We start from the raw sequence: 2865 nt of genomic DNA on the forward strand, positions 1-2865 counted from the left end.
TGAGGCGGGCAGATCACGAGGTCAGGAGTCTAAGACCAGCCTGACCAACATGGTGAAACCCCATCTCTACTAAAAATACAAAAATTAGCTGGGCGTGTTGGCAGCGCCTGATATCCCACTCAGGAGGCTGAGGCAGGAGAATCCCTTGAGCCCGGGAGGCGGAGGTTGCAGTGAGCCGAGATTGCGCCATTGCACTCCAGCCAGGGTGACAGAGCGACTCCGTCTCAAAAAAAAAGGGCGGGGGGAAAATGCTATGAATTGAACCACAAGCAAATTCATCCATTTTCACCAATGCATAACTGATATCAAGGTAGATGTGATCTCAGCTCACTGCAACCTCTGCCTCTCAGGTTCAAGAGATTCTCCTGCCTCAGCCTCCTGAATAGCTGGGACTACAGGCTTGTGCCACCACATCCAGCTAATTTTTGTCTTTTTAGTAGAGATGGGTGTTTCACCAAATTGGCCAGACTGGTCTCGAACTGCTGACCTAAAGTAATCTGCCTGTCTTGGCCTCTCAAAGTGCTGGGATTACAGGTATGAGCCACTGTGCCCTGCCTAATAATTTGACTTTGTAATAGATGTAAAAATGTTCATCATCTCTGATTGTGAAAATGTGCCTTAGTGAGTAATTTAAAAGAAGAAACAAAATGCTAAATGCTATATATTATGACAGTATAAGATTAGAAAGAGGCAAAGAAGGTGGGTCTTGCCTGTAACTGAAGTACTTTGGGAGACTCAGGCAGGAAGCTTACTTGAGAAGCTCAAGACCAGCCTGGTCAATCTAGCAAGATCCTGTCTCTACAAAAAAGCAAAAATTAGCTGGTCATGGTGGCTCATGCCTGTAGTCCCTGTTACTTGGGAGGCTGAGGTGGGAGGATCACTAAAGCCCAGGGGTTTGATGTTGCAGTGAGCCATGATCATGCCACTGCACTCCAACCTGGGAGACAGAGGAAGATCTTGTCTCAGAAAAAAAAAAAAAAAAAGAAGGAAAAAGAAAAGATTAGAAAGAGAAGACAAATAATGTAGGAGAGATGAAGAAAATGAAGGTATAGCTATACTGTTAGTTTTTACCATGTAGGCATTAAAAATAATAGAGTATACTTATGATAAAAAGTGATTAAACAGTACCTCCTGCTATAATTACAACTATAGAAATGTGTATAAAGTCAAACACTAAAAAAAGAACATAGAAAAGTGAAAATGTGTGGAGCTGAGGTGGTGGGATTTGAGCTGGGACACTTTGTTCTACCATCCAGTTTTCCCATTTGTAAAAGAGACAGAGTTGGGATGTAAGAGGTGAGGGAACTGCCTACACCAAGTAATTTTTACCTGCCTACACCAGGAAAAATACTCATTAACAGAGTTTTGTTTTTGTTTTTTTTGAGACGGAGTCCTGCTCTGTTGCCAGGCTGGAGTGTAGTGGCATCATCTTGGCTCACTGCAACCTCCGCCTCCAGGGTTCAAGCAATTCTCCTGCCTCAGCCTCCCGAGTAGGGGGGACTACAGGCGTGTACCACCACACCTAGCTAATTTTTGTATTTTTAGTAGAGACAGGGTCTCATCATGTTGGCCAGGATGGTTTCAATTTCCTGACCTCGTGATGCGCCTGCCTCGGCCTCCCAAAGTGCTGGGATTACAGGCGTGAGCCACCATGCCCGCCCGGCTGACAGAGTAGTTTTGAAGTTACTTTACACTTGCAAACATAGATATCCTCTGTTCATATCTCCAACATTTTAATAACTATGTGGCAAAAGACAGTAGATTAACAATTCCTCTTACCCTCGTCACTCCTCTGTCTTTTTTCTCTTTGCCATCTCTTTTAGACATTTCCTTTTTGCTACTTGACTTTCCTTGACTGGTGGGTTTTTTTTCCTTGATCTCTTCTTCCTCAAGTAATCCAGGATCCTGGGGTACATAGACTTCTTGCTGCGATACAGTTAGAAACAAGGAAGTCTACAGAATGTTTCAGTTTCCCAGCAATTCCAGGTCTAAGGCACACAGTTCCCTTCTAGGGGAAGAAACAACTCTTTTATTTACAAGCCTAAGAAGAGTCCACATCAATCTAAAAACCCATTCCAGGGGCCAGGACACATTCAGACCATCCACTGTACACTTTTTCAAGAGCAATACTGTTCTTACCTGTATTGCCACAAGGCACTGATTTTCCATATAGGCAACAGTTCTGTTTCCATAGATCTAAACTTTTCCACTTTCCATGCAATGAGCATCCAGAGAATCCAGGGAATAAAATCCTCAAGTAGCAAATTATGGGAGCTTTTCTCAAAAGCATCATTGACAGGGTGAAAAAAAAAAGTCCCAAACTCACCTGGGTATTGGGGTCATAGTAAGTTCCTGCCAAGGGGTCATAATAGTAGCCAGTAGCAGAATCATATATGTAGCAGTCAGATGATGCTAAAGGTAACAAGATCAGAGCCAATGTTAGTCTCTGTCCAATGAAGCCCTTACTGGAGACTCATCAAGAACAACCCAAGAATTAGGGTGACCAACACAAATAGATACATCTACAGATGCCTCTCTCTGGATGAGCACCCTCAGTCAACAGTGTATCTTGCCAACTGTGATCACACAGATGTCAAGTAATGAGTAGCAAGTCAAGCAAAAAAGAGCAACAGAAATAAAACAAAGGTTAACTTACACTGTTGTCCTTGTCGATTTGTATCTGAAGACCAGTCTGAATTTCTGCCACCTCCCCTCCTATCTCGGAAATATTTTTTACCCTATCACAGAAAGGCAAGTTAAAATTACAGAACTATCCAATGGTCATTCACCTTAACAGTCACCCACTAAAGAAAATTCAAGGTCACTCTTACAGTCACCTGAGGATTTTTTTTTTTTTTTTTTTTT

At 42.7% G+C, this 2865-nt stretch overlaps 1 protein-coding gene across 1 annotated transcript in view; it reads right to left on the bottom strand.

The window, feature by feature from the left end:
* Window positions 1–2865, bottom strand: part of RBM6 (RNA binding motif protein 6) — a 146750-nt gene that overhangs the window by 22052 nt on the left and 121833 nt on the right. The window contains exons 13-15 of the mRNA XM_011939304.1: window positions 2657–2738; window positions 2327–2412; window positions 1780–1926 (exon numbers count right to left, since the gene is read on the bottom strand). Coding sequence (XP_011794694.1) covers window positions 1780–1926; window positions 2327–2412; window positions 2657–2738 — 315 coding nt within the window. The remainder of the gene's footprint in view (window positions 1–1779; window positions 1927–2326; window positions 2413–2656; window positions 2739–2865) is intronic.

Source organism: Colobus angolensis, unplaced genomic scaffold (assembly GCF_000951035.1).
Source record: "Colobus angolensis palliatus isolate OR3802 unplaced genomic scaffold, Cang.pa_1.0 Scaffold18, whole genome shotgun sequence".
Lineage (NCBI taxonomy): Eukaryota > Metazoa > Chordata > Mammalia > Primates > Cercopithecidae > Colobus > Colobus angolensis.